The sequence below is a fragment of the Thermobia domestica genome, chromosome 4 (assembly GCF_964235325.1).
Source record: "Thermobia domestica chromosome 4, izTheDome1.hap1.1, whole genome shotgun sequence".
NCBI classification, from domain to species: domain Eukaryota; kingdom Metazoa; phylum Arthropoda; class Insecta; order Zygentoma; family Lepismatidae; genus Thermobia; species Thermobia domestica.
Window position 1 is genome coordinate 300,163,914 of NC_137457.1, and position 14,237 is coordinate 300,178,150.

At 36.8% G+C, this 14,237-nt stretch overlaps 1 protein-coding gene across 1 annotated transcript in view; it reads left to right on the forward strand.

The window, feature by feature from the left end:
• Nucleotides 1-14,237, forward strand: part of LOC145683544 (phospholipid scramblase 2-like) — a 60,017-nt gene that overhangs the window by 28,549 nt on the left and 17,231 nt on the right. The window contains exons 6-7 of the mRNA XM_081754887.1: nt 5,381-5,545; nt 11,541-11,702. Coding sequence (XP_081611013.1) covers nt 5,381-5,545; nt 11,541-11,702 — 327 coding nt within the window. The remainder of the gene's footprint in view (nt 1-5,380; nt 5,546-11,540; nt 11,703-14,237) is intronic.

The following is a 14,237-nucleotide window of genomic DNA, read 5'->3' on the forward strand; positions in this document are numbered from 1 at the left end:
GAAATTCATAGGGAATTGTGTTTAGTGTACGGCGAAAGTGTAATGAGTGAAGGAAAGATACAGCAATGGTGCCGTGCATTTAAAGTAGGCCGTGCAAATATCTACAACGAAGAGAAGAGTGGAAGACCAAGCATTCAGACTGACGACTTGGTGAAGCGAGTGAATGAAAAAGTTAAAGAAAATCGTCGCTTCACCATTACCGCTCTACATATCGAATTTCCAGAGGTTTCACCAACAACATTGTTTCGAATTGTTACAGAAACATTAGGATATCGGAAATTGTGTGCCAGATGGGTCCCCAAAATGTTGAGAGACGTCCACAAACCGAACCGATTGACAGCAGCACGTGCATTTCTGGATCGCTACGACAGAGAGGGTGATGGATTACATTGTTACAGGTGACGAAACCAAGTGACTATCACCTCTTTCTGCACCTAAAAAAGTGGCTTTCATCTCAACGATTCGAAGAACCTGATGAATTGTAAACGGCAGTGTTGAAGTGGTTGAACTCCCAGGTGGCGAACGTCTATGCAGAGGGTATAAAAAACTTGTGCCACGGTACAGAAAGTGCTTGGAAAATAATGGTGACTATGTTGAAAAATAAAGTGGATATGTACTTGTTTTCACCCAATAAAGCAATGTTGCTAAACTTACTTACCTGTTTCCAAGTAAATATCGGCCCTTTCTTTTGAAATGCGCCTCGTATGTCACTCACTTTCTTCAAATATATGAGTGAATTATGCGTAAATTCCAATCATCTATGCTTATCATATAGTTTATGGATAAGTATTTTCATTAATTTGAAAAAGACGATTGAAGACTGGTATATTTTGGTGTCAGAATTTGGTATATTTTCATCAGATTTTTCTGCTGTAATCTATCGAACGATACAGAATTGGAGAAAGCTAATCGTCCTGACATTTTGAAAGAACTTTTTGCAAGTTGGTTGCTTCTTATTTGGCATTCTTTTGTTATTCTTTTTTAGTAGCAGAGTACAATTTATGTTCCTTGGGGCTTGTTTGTTTTAGATGCTTAAGTCACTACGTAAATCACTTCGATACTAGCATGCATTTTCCAGTGAAAATAAGAAAAATGACAGTTAGCACTGACTTCACGTTAATTTAGAGTCATTAATTAATCTATTTCCATATATGCTGCCAATTTCTACGAATATTCTACTTATTCATATTAGATAAAATAGTATCAAAAATGGGATTTTTCTCACGGGCTGGCATTGCTGATTGGCAATTTCATCAGAAGATCAAGAATGAGTCTACGAAACGCCTAGCCATAGGAACTAAATACACGTGTTTGATTAGTTGTAGTTATCTGTTGGCTCGCCCCTGTAGTACACATATTAATCGAAGTTACACCTAGTGTGAAGTACTGTCACGGGGTATTATCAGGGGGGGCAGAGGTGGAATAAAACGAGTCCTGTGGGGCTTCTAACCAGGCCCGTATCCTGGAGGTGTAGGGGGGCCGGTCCCCCTAAAGTTTTCACTGACCCCCCTAAAATTTTGACGGTAGGCCTGCAAATGAATATTGTAATATGGTGATGAACTATATTATGGTTGGATCGGCCCCCCTAAAACTTCTGCCGGACACCCCTAAATTTTTGGGCTGGATAACGGCCTGCTTCTAACTCTCTTCGCTCGCTAAGCTGTGTTTCGTAACGTAAATGAATAACTTTTTTTAAATCAATAAAGTTGTGTGTGCAAAGTGGACTATTTACCATGTGACATTACGTCACGACCGGATGGTGCAATTGCAATTGTAAATTAAAGTAGTATTCTGTTGGTTTATAACGTCATTGGTTATAAGGGCGATCGGAAATCTCTAGGTAGAAGGTAGAAAGAAACAATTTATGCATGACATATTAGGTACAAGGGTAAATGACTATTATTTTAATTTTTTAAATGATACAAGTGTTATGAAAACTTAAAACATAAAAAAAAACTTTCCTCGCGCAGGGTTCGAACCCATTCCAAAAGCGATTTTCATTACTAGCTCGCTTGCTAGCATGTCAGGCTACAACGACCACAATATTTGGCTTTTGATTTGTGCTATACGTATGCTACGTGGCGAGAGACGGATAACTCCAACCAATCAGAACCGTGTATTTAACTTCTATAGCTAGGGTCGAGCGTGATTGATATATATGACTACAAGACATAGAGTTCAGAAAAAAGACCGCACTCACATTTTCCTAATTAATCTATTTGTGAGATAATTCATTTAAAAACAATTAATGTAACTTAAGTTTTGAGCGTAGGATCACGCTTGCGAGTAAAATAATTATATCTTGAAAATGTCGTAATCAAGTCATTTGGAGAATTTTATCCATTCTGCTCTAAGAATTACAAAAAAATGTATCAGAGACTACAAAAACGATGAAAGAGTGACCTGAGCCCTTATGATCATGCACCGGAGAAATTGAGGCTCGAGTACTGGTTTTTATTTATCTTGAAACAGTAGATTTTAACATATCCTGTAACGATCTCGTTACGATGAGCTGTGGAGAGAGGGCAAAATAAGAAGATAAGGATTGAAAAACATCTTGTCAATGTCAATCATGCATTCCTCATGGAAGAGAATGTTTAAATTTATGTATCTTTTCGTTTTGATTGTTTTTTTTAAAAAAAATGAAAGGTAAGAGAGGAAGAAGAACGAAAGAGTTTGTAAATTGCGAGCTGTTTATCAGCTTGAGTTGTAGTTAAGGAGAGAGAGGGGAGGTATTCTTTCATACTGCCTCAAGGCCGTGGTCGTTACGCGTGTATCTCGTGACGTGATTGTGGCGCCAGGAACCATGGTGGGTTCGTCCGTCCGTAGGGACGACGAACTAACTATGTAGTGTCGAAGACGTGCAGATGTCTTGGTTTTGGTGTCTAGGGCATGCAGGTGCCTTGGTTTTCGTTGTTCGAAGGGGAGAAGAACGTCTATTCTGTTAGCGTTCGATATGGTAGAAGCGGACTTCTGTTAATATGACACTTGATACATCGTTTCTAACTAAAGTCCTTGTTGGATTTCATCGTTGTGTGTAAAGTAACAGGAATGAGAATAGTGAGTTGTTGCTGTGAATTGGTTTTGCGAAAATTTCAGAAAAAGAAGTGCAGTGAAAGAAGTGAAAGTAGAAGGTTACTTTGTGAATGTATGTTAGTGCTGCTTGTGCCCAATTGTGTTTTTCATTCGAGTGGAGTTTCTTTCTTTTCCGCTCTTTCAGTTAATTTCATCATTTTTGTTCCTCGTTTTTCTGCCGTGTTCAGGACGAGTACAAAAAAGAAATATATTTGACTAAGTCTGGTCAAACCGCCGAGTTACCTTGTCCGAGGAAATCCCTCGTTGATGTTATTTTTCTGTTCTCTAATTTTTAGTGGAATGAGAACGTAGGTAACTTGTGTGTGTGAATAGGCTGAAAGATCCCACTTTAGTCTTCCTAAGCATTCCAAAGAGTTATTTGTTGAATCCAACTCGTTTGATGCTAGTTCTCAATGAGATACAGTGGATTCATTTTGGATGGTGAAATGGGAATGTGGGAGGCGTAAGAGCGCATGGCAATTAAACCTTTATTTTGTCTTAATAAGGTTTATTCCCACCATCCCAGGAAAGTACCTTTGCTTTTGCTAGAACTTGACGTTTTTGCTAGTGGTGGAATGCGAATGTGGGAAGTCACGAGCCAGAAACTTAGCCAATTTATTAGAAAGAGGAGTATCTATATTGGAAATATCCTCATTGGGCCCAATTAAAATATTCTTTAGAATATTAAATATTTGCCACTCAATTGTAATTTCTTACAAGGGAGTGTTGCAAAGTGCGTCAACTTGAATGTCGACTGAAAACCTGTGTTTTCAATCAAATTGACTAAGGATAGTCAGAACCTTAATATTTTCTGTCCAGATCATACAGCAACGACCAAATTATTCTCGATTCCTTCTTTTCACTTGCAAGACGACATGCAGTCCCAGGTCCAATGTATAAGGAGGTAATTATAAACCCAAAGGAAATGAGAGGTGAGTGTTAAACTATTTATTATTTCTTTGGCTTGTCCATTGTGTGTGTTTTATGTTGTGTGGGTTGTTAATTCGCATCCATTGTTGCTTGTTGTGGTTCGATTCGTCACACATACGTTTGTAATTACCTAGATATTGATAATTCAGCATTTAACATTTTTTTACTGTGAGCCGATATTATTTTTCATATTTGTGGGAGTATTATTATCGCTTAAATATAATTCAATTCCTGAAACATTGCTTTGAAGTATAATTGGATTTTGCATTAATTCATTGATTGGATTGAGATTTAGTTGGAAAGATTATTGGATGAGATACGGCGTTATCGGGTTCGACGTTGATTTTTACTAATGAAGACCCTTGCTAATACTTTAATTATGTTAGAAGTATTATTATTAAATTTGCATTTAGTATTCATCCCCCCCAGAGTTTAGACATTTTCGAAGTACTTTATGAATTGAATGATATTGATAATACTGAGGCATTATGAATCTTAACCTCTCTCCTTAATAGAAAATTGAATTTAATAAATACATTAATATTTGGATATTATTTATAATATTTGAGAATTGAATATTTGACTTGTTATCGACTTAAATTGATATTGAACGCAATTAATTGGAGCTGAAAAATAGAATCTACGATATAGTATTTCGACGACGAATTTATTGTTGTTTTAGATATCTGAACGATCAGATATCACCCTGTAAATAAATTGTTAATAAATATTTGTTAAGTTGAATTGTGTCTGTTGTTATTTATTAGATTTAAGGTACTTTAATATTTGTGATATTTCTGGTTTGATGCTGAATGCTGAATTATCTATTGTTGCCTGCTTCTGCTTTGGATACCATGGAAGGACATCAGCTCGTGTAGATCCCTCTGTAGTTGGTTGGGGGTGCTGCTGATTGATCAACATATCTTGCGACCTTTTACTAATCCATGTGTGTTGGACACTTGGCAGTTTCCCTGACTTAGACGGCGGATGGGAACGCTACAATTCTCAGCACTGCATAGGAAAGTAAATTACTGTGTATCAAATTGTGGAACATTCGAGAACGCGTTTGATTACGATACGTATATACTAAAATTAGGGTGTAAAAGTGCAGGGGCCGCCGTTCCTCACTTCCAAAATATAGATGGCGATGTTGTACTTCCTGAAAAATTACAATGGGCAAAGATAGGCACGGGAGAGGCTTGACGTCCCCGTACCTTTTCAGATCCCTTTTACTCCTGCTAAAATTAAAATGTAATCTTTGTTGAAATAAGTACTTTTTTTTAAATCTTAGGATCTTATTGGGACATTATTTGTAAAGTAGTTTCTAATCTCATTTTATTTATCTGTATAATTTTTATTTCTCTGCATGTAATAGGTTATGGAAGTATCAGCACCACCAGGCAATGTTGTGGGAACAATAGAGCAAGAATGGACTATTTGTTGGCCAAAGTTTAAAATAAAGAATGCATCAGGTGATGTCGTACTTATAATCGAAGGTCCTTTTTTCACTTGCAGCTTAGGACGAGATGTAAATTTTAAGGTAAGTCGTTTCGTAAAAGATCGTGGAAATTTAGTTTCAAGAAAGTGAGTTTTACTTAAAGTGTGAAAATACGGCAAACTTCCAAACTATGTGAATTTAGCACTGAAACTGCTTGTAGAATATCTATAATTTCTAGTTGCAAATACAGAACCTGTTCCTCGGGCTCCGAATCCACATTAACAAGGTATACAAAATAACAGGTAGCCCCAGTTAGCGTTTAGCGTTCTGATTGGCTCCCTGTCCGTGACGTCTTGTGGAGGAACTTTTGCTCATCTTGAAACAGTAAACCAACTAGCGTAATTGCGTATGCAATATATTCACTTATTCTCTTGAAAGATACCTCGCGATACCCAACGACGTTATAAAACAGAGGATCTGCCCATATGTATCTTCATCCTATTAGGTAACTGAATGACCGCCATATATGTTAGCTCAAAACATTATGAGCTTCATATGTAGATGTAGTGTGTCTGTCATTTATATAAAGTCGTTGCTTCAGAGTTATATTATGCAATGGTTACATGCTGCACGTATGGGTGTACAAACACAAGTGAGAAAATATTACCCGAAATAACCTTATACAAGTAAGAAAATCACCAATCATAGGATACATATGGCTATAACGTATGTCTTCACGATTTTGTTGTATGGGCAAATCCTGTATTTCATAACATCCTTGGCGATCTCTCCACGAGACGTCGCCGACCGCTAAGTATCCTGAGAAAAACGAGAGCAGAAAGACTGAATCGAGCAAGGATGCTATAAAATATAGTATCTGCTCATACAACAAAATCGTGAAGCAATACGTCACAGTTCCGCCACACCTAATCTGCCCGCTCCGCGCCATTAAGATCGCAATGTTTCGAGCCAACAAACGTACGGAAACGAGAGTAGCCAATCAGACGTACCAGCTCAGATGATGCTCAGTTGTTTTTCGGCTTCACTGAGTTCATAGGATGAAGATACGTATGGGCAGATCCTCTATTTTATAACATCCTTGGAATCGAGAGTCCCCTGCCGCATGAAGTTTATGTCTACCACTTCCGAATCCAATAGGAAAATAGTTATGAAACGTATTCTTAAGGTACTCTGTCCATAGACATTCCTTATCGCTATGTTAGTGCAGTAAAAGTGAAGAAAGAAACAAATTAGTAACAAGCTGAAAATTGGTACAGATGTTGGGAATGATGTTCTAAACAACATACTAAAAGTCCCCTGAAATCCCAGGTGACCTTCGCAGCTATATTGGAAAATGACCGCCGGAAGTGTCAAATGAACAATTCCCAGATAAAAATAGCAATATCTTCGCTATGGTTGAACATAAAGAGATAAACTTAGTGTCGTTTTATAGAACATAGATAACACAATATGTTTTAAAGAGAAACAATTTTTCATAAAGCGCATACTTTTAGAAATATTTAGCTCTAAATACTAAAATTCCGTAAACTACCGTCAAACTGACTTAAATTTTATTGAACTTAGGATGTAATTATTAACAAGTTAAAATTTGGCATAGATGTTGATAAAGATTATTTAAATGACATACTAAAATCCCACAACTTCTTCGTTCGCCATATTGGAAAATGTACAAATGTCCGAAGTAATTGAAAGATAATATCTTGTTAAGTGAAATACAAAATCTGGACCGGGCTAAATATTTGAGAAACTGTAAATACAGTCGATCTGAAGCCAATTGGGATCAATTGTGGTGCAAGGGGAAACATTATGACGTGTTTAAGGTTGTCCTCCGCCATCTTGGTGACCGCCATCGTGGAATCAACTTCTTTATTTTAAATGGTAACATGGTTGTTTGACATATTAAACAACATTCTCGTTCGAAGAGAAACCCAATGGTAAGGTTATTTTTTACCAAAACCTACAACTGTTTTGAAGTTGTGAATAGATTTAGGATATGTTATATGTGAAATGCTGTGAAATATGCTTTGCGAAGTTTCGAATTGAAGGATAAAGATAAAGCAAAAAGCAAGCTTTGTAACATTACACATTACGTACTCTTTAATAACCAGGAAAAGATAGAGCTATCACACATGAGACAATTACAATCACATGACATGTTCAGCATGCCCACCGTTCTGTTCTATGCATATCCTTAACCTTGAGATACAGTGCTTGCGCACTCTGCGAAACATAGTTGGTGATATTTGTTCACGGACAGCAATAATTCTCCTTTTCAGATAACCAATGTCAATAATTTTATACTGGTAGACAATAACTTTAAAGTGCCCCAAAGATAGAAATGCAACGGAGGTAGCTCGGGGGACCTTGCTGGCCACTCAACTGGTACATGCCGACCTATCCAACAACTGGCAAAGTGTTCATTGAACGATCGATTACATTAAGACCATAATGCCGCGGTGCCCCATCTTGTTGCCAATATTGATGAAATCACCCTTCCTCGTCCAACAAAAGTGGCATAACAGTGTTTTCAAGCATATCTCCATATTGTGCAGTATCCAAGGTCCCATCAATGAAAACACGTCCAATAAGTTTTCGCCTCATATTCTACACCACACCATTACCTTACCTATATCTTGCGTCTATCAAATTAAAATTTGTATTATCCCAGTATAGGACATTTTGGTTGTTAATCTCACCTGTTACATAGAAATCTGCCTCATCACTAGAAACAATGTTATGAGGAAACACTCGGTTACCAGCTATCTGGGCCAATGCCTACTCACGAAACTACATTGGTCTATCTAAATCATCCTCTGGCAGTTTGTTTCAACTTTAAGTTTTAGGGTTGCTACTTTTTTCATTTTAACATTCTTTGAACACTTTTGACACTAACATTATGTTCACTTGATTAACGTCGCACAGTCTCCATAGGACTTTTCTCCAATACATCCAACACAGCTGCTGATGTGAATGGATCAGTTGCATTTCGTGGTTGTCCTCATCGAGGTAAATCATTAACGTTTGCCTTTGCCATGAATTTGCGGATTAGTTTTCGTACAACACTGTCTGTCACCACCTCGCGAATAGGATGTCGCTCTTTAAGAACGGATGTTATTGCTGAACTGCGTTCTCCAGCCAAAAGAAAGATTTCGATTCTTTCTTCTCGAGTTAGCATCCTGTCCTACCTACAAAAAAAAAAAAAAAAAAAAAAAAAAGGTTAAAGAGTCAGTCTGTTAACGTCTATACAAGATTTTACACATAACAAAATTTAAGTCTAAATGATAACATATTCTAGCCTAACCCATTCACAACTTCAAAACCGTTGCAGATTTTTTTAAAAAAAAAGCTTTACCGTAGGATTTCTCGGTATTGAGCAAAATGGTCGGTACAGGGCTAATATAAATCTTAATAACATAGATGCTTCAAAGATGCAAGGTGCAGGTAAGGTAATGGTGTGTGTAGAATATGGGGCGAAAAACTTATTGTGCCTGTTATCATTGATGGAACCTTGGACGCTGCACAATATGGAGATATGCTTAAAAACACTTTATGCCCCCTTTGTTGGAAGAGGAAGGGTGATTTCATCAATATTGGCAACAAGATGGGGCACCGCGGCATTATGGTCGTAATGTAACGATGGCTCAATGAACACTTTCCCGGTTGCTGGATAGATCGGCATGTACCAGTTGAGTGACCACCAAGGTCCCCGACTTAACTATATTGGATTTCTATCTTTGGTGGCACTTTAAAGTTATTGTCTACTAGTGTAAAATTATTGACATTGGTTACCTGAAAAGGAGAATTATTGCTGTCTGTGAACAAACATCACAAGCTATGCTTCGCAGAGTGCACAAGCACTCTGTCTGAAGGTTAAGGATATGCATAGAACAGAACGGTGGGCATACTAAACATGTCATGTGATTGTAATTGTCTCATGTGTGATAGCTCTATCTTTTCCTGGTTATTAAAGAATACGTAATGTGTGATGTTACAAAGCTTGATTTTTTGCTTTTTCTTTATCCTTCAATTCGAAACTTCGCAAAGCAATTTCACAGCATTTCACATATAACATATCCTAAATCTATTCACAACTTCAAAACAGTTGTAGGTTTTGGTAAAAAATAACCTTACCATTGGGTTTCTCTTCGAACGAGGATGTTGCTTAATATGTCGCACGACCATGTTGCCATTTAAAATAAACAAGTTGATTCCAAGATGGCGGGGGATAACCTTAAACACGTCGTAATGTTTCCCCCTTGCACCACAATTGATCCCAATTGGCTTCGGATCGACTGCATTTACAGTTTCTAAAATATTTAGCCCGGTCCAGATTTTGTATTTCACTTAACAAAATATTATCTTTCAATTACTTTGGACATTTGTACATTTTCCAATATGGCGAACGAAGAAGTTGTAGAATTTTAGTATGTCATTTAAATAATCCTTATCAACATCTATGCCAAATTTTAACTTGTTAATAATTACATCCTAAGTTCAATACAATTTAAGTCAGGGTAATTGTATACATGAGAACGTCGTAATCTGCGTTTCTTCTGTGTTCTATTACCACTTCTACATGAAATACCATAAATTATCTACGTAGTGCAATAGTAAGAAGTATCCATGTGCACAAGACATGCGATATGCGTTAAATTCCCCCCCCCTTACACACACATAGTCATAGATAAAGTACAAGGGCACTACACATGCAGATATGAAGTACAGGTAAGTTCTGTTTTATTTTCGTAACAGTCGATAAGTAAATTAAAGTTGCTTTGTTAACCCCTTGGTAAGTTCGTAGATACTCAATGAATAATCCCTGAAAGTATGAGCGTCCAGCTCCTTCGGGAACTGACGCGGCTTTACGTATACTATATCCCATTATTGAAATAAAATATTGTTGATTTTTAAAATTCCGGTATGAATAGAAGTTTAACAGAAGAAATGTAATTTATTCTTGAGACGCGGAATCGATTAAAAAAAAAGCCCGCTTGTCGACATATCTTACTGTTTATTCTCTTCGCGAAACAACGTTGAAACCGGAAGTGATTAATTTCTACAACTTCCCGTTTGATCAGAGAGCAAGGGCACCCATCAGGGGGGGGGGGCAAGTTGCGGCGCTGGCCCCTCTAGAGGAAATTGTACTTCAGAATATCAAAAATCCAATAGAGTTTTTACATTAGTTACAGCAAAACTTGAAACTATTTTTGAAACGTCGCTTATACTTGGCCCCCCCTTCCTGGGAAACCACAACATGGGCACCCTTGTCAGAGAGTTAACTTCGTATTCATTTATTTGCAACCGAGGAATATCGACTCTCTGGCGAATGCAGTAGAAGCTGCTAAGTGTCGATTTTCTTTTCGAGTGTATGTTTTCTCCTCGACATAGTGAAAATCGAATAACATATATTCCGATTGATTGATTAATGGTCAATAACTTAAATTTGGTTAATATCATTATTGTCCTTACGTGAGTAAGAACGACAGAAAATTTAGAGGAAAACAAATCAATATTTTCAACGAGTATTGCATCCAGAAGTATGAAAATACGAAACTCGAAAGTATCCATCTCCTCAATGATACAAGAAAAGAGTAGCTTTATTGTTTCATATTATTTGTTAACTACACATATTTTCATGTGTTATTATACCTTATGGCCACTTCAAAAACCCGGTTCTTTGATAATGCAATATGACAAATTCAATGTAATATATCTATATCTATATCTATATCTATATCTATATCTATATTCATATCTATCTATATCTCTATATATCTATATCTATCTATATCTATATCTATCTGTATGTAAATTGAAACAGGAGTGTAGAGCAAGCAATACAAAAGACACATACAGTTCGTTGTATACAGCCTAGCTGGAAGGCAAATACACGAAGCTATAGCCAATACGTCACCCATGTTGCAATATTTTCTGAAGCTCATATCCTTGAGTACCTTCATTATTGTGAAAACGTATTTTGAGATGGAAAATATCTATTTGTTTGAATGTACGTATTAGAACATACTTATAGGTTAAGTATTATACTAAACATTACTACTATTTTGTTTGGTTTCAGGTAATGTCTAGTGATGGTCAGACGCAGGTAGGGAAAATTTCTAAACAGTGGTCCGGACTTGTGCGGGAGATGTTTACGGATGCTGATCACTTCGGAATTACTTTCCCAATGGATTTGGACGTGAGAATAAAGGCAGTCATGCTTGGAGCATGTTTCTTAATCGTAAGTAACAAGTAATTCTTTTTGTTATAGTTTTGAAACAGTTAATAGTTTGCATCAGTTACAGGCAGGGCTAAGAGTGAAGGGGAACGCGGGAGGACGCCCTTCCCACACTTCCAAAAATATCTATGGCTTCTTTTCACTTTCTAAAAAGAATTATAATGGACAAAGATAGGCACGGGGGACGTGTGATGTCATGCATCCCCCTACCTTTTCAGATTCACTTTTACCCCTGGTTGTAGGTAGTGCCGTGCAGTGTAAAAATGCGAGAAGTGCAATGGAGAATATCACCATCTTACTCATGACTTATTCACTCCTAATCAATGGGTATAATTCTTAAAAGAGTTACACCTCATATTTAACGTTTTGCATTTTTTTAAAAGTTATTTCTCGCAATTATGCTCCAAGGCTAAAAGAGACAATTATGACGGTAATGAACGAAATTGTCATATGAGAAAAGTGAGAGGAAATGATAATAATAATAATAATAATAATGTAATAATAATAAAAGACCGACACATACAGTGCTTGCAAACGGCGAAACACCTTTGGCGCGAGATGGGGTCCAACGAGGGACTCCACGCAACAGAATCGAGGACTCTGATAAAGACACATCACAGCCTTCATCATATTTAACTGCTAGCATCGATTACCCCTCGCTGGGTTAAAATGAAAATTTAAATGCTCAACTTCGTATGTTATGTGTTTGGTACCCGTGAAATATGCTGTTTTCGTTTTTAAAGGCATCCATTTAAACAGCATCGGCAAGATCACTGTTCATCTCAGCGACCCCGAAAACTTTGCATTCCTCACTAATATATATATCCCCTCCCCCAAGTTGCGGAACTGAATTTGGTTTTAAACGGGCTCGAAAGTGTCATTCTTCATCTCAGCGACCTCAAAAACTATGTAATCGACACCAATATCGATCGTTTTCGATCATTTATAAATCTTCCTCCCCTAAGCTGCACCGTCAAAGTGATATGACGAAACCATCTCAGATATAAAAATCATCTATGATTAAAATTTCATTGAGATCGGTTGGATGGTTGAAGAGTGATGAATTCAGAAAGGCAATTACTTTCATTTATATATATATATATGTATATATATATATATATAAGATTTCCAGTCCCAAACTTCATCTATGTTGAAAATTTGATTGAGATCGGTCGGATGGTTCAAGAGTTATTAAGTCACAAACCTACAAAGTATTCACTTTTATTTTTATTTATATTGACTTTTATATATCTCTCCTGCTCCCCTCCCCTACGTTGTTCCGTTAAAGTGAAATGATAAAATCCATCCCAGTCCCAAACTTCATCTATGTTGAAAATTTGATCAAGACCGGTCTGGCGGTTCAAGAGTTATTCAGTTCTATTTACTTTTTTTTCTATTCCTCCTCCCCGAAGTTCTACCGTCAAAGTGAATAGTTAAAAACACCCCCAGGTCAGAACCACATCTACGTCAAAAATTTGATCGAGATCCGTCGGGCGGTTCAAAAGATTAAAGAGTCATAGACATAGTCACTTTCAATTTTAAAATATAGAATAATTTATTTTATTAAAAACTTTACTCTGAAAATTTCCTTAGAACAAACATTTAACCCTCAGCCTTAAGTATTGGAAGCGTTCGACACTTTCGCTGATAACCTTGAACCTGCAGAATAATTTTGTACGTGGATTCCATTTATGTTTCTCCTGCTCATTATGGTTAAACCACTTTCCTGATAGTTTATGCATTCAGTTATACGAAAAATGTGTTTGGAAAATATCTATGATGTACCCTTCTCAATAACGACTAATTTTCACAACGGGATTTGACAGACACCAACACGATGCTCTTGCACCTACACGTTGAGAAAACACACTAATACGATGCCAGTTTTATCCTTCTGGCTCAACTACATTGGTAACATTAGGGTTGCTAGATCATCAAATCATTATATTAACTGAATAACCTTCTGTATTAGTTATTTTTAATACATTTGTTGATATTCTGATATATCGGTCAAATTTTCATAGTTTAATCGATATCAATTTTCGATAACCAAATCTCGATATCGCTCCGCCTTAGGGCTGGGGATTAGTTACGAAACCATGATAACCAAAGTTATTGGGACAGTTTTCATTAAGCCTGCCATATTTTGTTTTCATGAGAATATCGGAGAACTTCAATCTCTCTTCCCCCCCCCCACTTTCCATTACAATTCATAGACCCCTATTTTAAAACATTTTCACTGCATTATTTGAAATGAATATCAGGAAGTAGCGAAGAATTGGTTCTCAGGAAACTTTATGCTTATGGGAAACTAAGAATGTTTTGCATTTACACATGATATTTTTTTCCATGTGAATATGCTATATTATTTAAGAATGTAGCAGACGAAAGAAAATCATGCACCTACAATGTCCTAATTAGACACAATAATGTGCTTTTGTTCTGGTACAGTTGAACTTAACAGCGTAATTTTTTAATGACCCTTATGTGTAATCCAGTGAACTGTAGCTCTAATTATAATCACTTATCTTCCCTGTG